General features: G+C 61.6%; 1 protein-coding gene across 1 annotated transcript; it reads left to right on the top strand.

Moving 5' to 3' along the window:
• Positions 1-377: 377 nt before the first annotated feature.
• Positions 378-1,452, top strand: GJB1 (gap junction protein, beta 1, 32kDa). The gene has a single exon (XM_010016024.1). The coding sequence runs from the start codon at positions 497-499 to the stop codon at positions 1,334-1,336; it is 840 nt and encodes a 279-aa protein (XP_010014326.1). The 5' UTR covers positions 378-496; the 3' UTR covers positions 1,337-1,452.
• Positions 1,453-2,198: the final 746 nt, after the last annotated feature.

Consider the following 2,198-nt stretch of genomic DNA (forward strand, 5'->3'; position numbering starts at 1 on the left):
GGCACTAGGAGGGTGGCAAGGCATGGCGGCACTGGGCAGCCTGCCAGCTTGAGGCTCCTCGGCCCCACTCTTGCAGGCAGTGGGGAGATGAGAGCAGGGAGGTGCTGGTGCCGATGAGCCTGTGCAGGTCTTTGGGTCCATCCCTAGCAGAGAGCTCGGTGCTGGGTGCGGATCGGGCATCCCTGCAAAGGTGTGGGAGCTTCACACCCATCCTCTGCGGCAGCCGTGGGTTAGGGTCCCTATGGCAGTGTGGGGGAAAAAACGGGGCCGCGACCGGCGGGCACCCGCCCATGTCCTGCCTGCCCCGAGCTGTGTCAGCAGTGGGAGCCATGCTGCAGTCTGTCTATCTTGCTGTCCACCTACCAGGGCCGCGGCAGTCCACTGCTCCCTCCTGGAGCTGCTGCCACCAGGGCTGGAACATGGCAGCTCCCAGCCAGGGGCCCTTCCCGCTCCTAACACTGTCTCTTGCTGCTTGCTCCTGCAGACGTGAGTAACGATGAACTGGGCTGGCCTGTACACGGTGCTGAGCGGGGTGAACCGCCACTCCACCGCCATCGGGCGCATCTGGCTCTCTGTCATCTTCATCTTCCGGATAATGGTGCTGGTGGTGGCAGCAGAGAGCGTGTGGGGGGATGAGAAGTCTGCCTTCACCTGCAACACCCAGCAGCCTGGCTGCAACAGTGTTTGCTATGACCACTTCTTCCCTATCTCCCATATCCGTCTGTGGGCCCTGCAGCTCATCCTTGTCACCACGCCAGCCCTCCTCGTGGCCATGCACGTGGCCTACCAGCAGCATCAGGAAAAGAAGCTGCTGGTGCTGACGGGGCATGCAGATCCCAAGCACATGGAGGAGGTGAAGAAGCACAAGATGCGCATATCGGGTTCACTGTGGTGGACATATGTCTGCAGTGTGGTCTTCAGGCTGCTCTTTGAGGCTGTGTTTATGTACATCTTCTACATGCTCTACCCGGGCTACCAGATGATGCGGCTGGTCAAGTGCGAGGCTTACCCCTGCCCCAACACCGTTGACTGCTTCATCTCCCGGCCCACAGAGAAGACCATCTTCACCGTTTTCATGCTGGTCACCTCCAGCATCTGCATTGTCCTCAACATGGCGGAGCTGGTCTACCTGGTGGTGAGGGCCTGTGCTCGCCGAGGCCAGCACAACTCCAACCCCTCGTCAGGGAAGGGCTCCTTCTATGGGCACAAGCTCTCCTCTGAGTACAAGCAGAACGAGATCAACCAGCTGTTGACGGAGCAGGACGGCTCCCTCAAGGACATGCTGCGCCGCAACCCCGGGCTGCAGGAGAAGGGCGACCGCTGCTCTGCCTGCTAGGGCTAGCATTGCGGAGGCCCCAGCCCTTGCCCCTGCCCCAGAGCTGCCCCATGGCCCTGTGCTGCCCCTGTCCCTGAGGAACAGCATCCCTCAGGTGCCGGTCCAGCCCTTCTGGATGTCCAGGAAGGCATCTGGGGCCATTAAATCTCCATTCTCAGGCACTGCCTCCTTCCTTTCTACTCTGGATGGGACATGCCAGAGGCTTGGGTGCCAGTGTAGAGTGCCTGCCCCTGCACCCTGGCCTAGATGCCCCCCAGGGGCTGTGCATGCTGCAGTGCCCAGGTTGGGCCATGGCCATGGTGCCCTGGCAGCTATCATGCAGGAGCAAGTGACCCCTGGGTGGCATTGAGCAGTGTCCAAGGGCTCACGCTCCTCCAGCACCAGCCCCTGCAGCCCCGAATATATTTAGAAAAGTGCCCAGACCAAAAATAGAGGTAAAATGTTTCTGCAGTGGCTGGTTCATCTGCCAGTCACTGTGAAAGCCACCAATGGGGCACGCTGCCTCATGCCCCCATAACCCTGCACCTATCAAGAGCCAGGCAGACCCAGGCAGACCCATCTGCATCCCACCGAGGAGCCAGGGACCAGCTGGGAAGAGGCCTTGCAGCACCCACGCCACCTTGCCAAGGGGAGCCAACAGCACGGGAGCAGTGGGCTCTGCCCCACGTGCCGGCCAACGGTGAGGGTCCCCATGCCGCACTGCCACCGCGGTGCTCCCCGTGGTGCTCCCAGCTTGGCAGGGCTGCTTTCTGCCATAGGTCTTTGCTCCTGCTGCCCTCCCCACGACAGGTTAGAGGGTCCCATGGGATGTAGGGTGAGGAGAACCCAGGGGCAGCCTTGGGTCAGGTCCCTGCACATCTGC

Source organism: Nestor notabilis, unplaced genomic scaffold (assembly GCF_000696875.1).
Source record: "Nestor notabilis isolate BGI_N333 unplaced genomic scaffold, ASM69687v1 scaffold16646, whole genome shotgun sequence".
Classification (NCBI taxonomy): Eukaryota; Metazoa; Chordata; class Aves; order Psittaciformes; family Psittacidae; genus Nestor; species Nestor notabilis.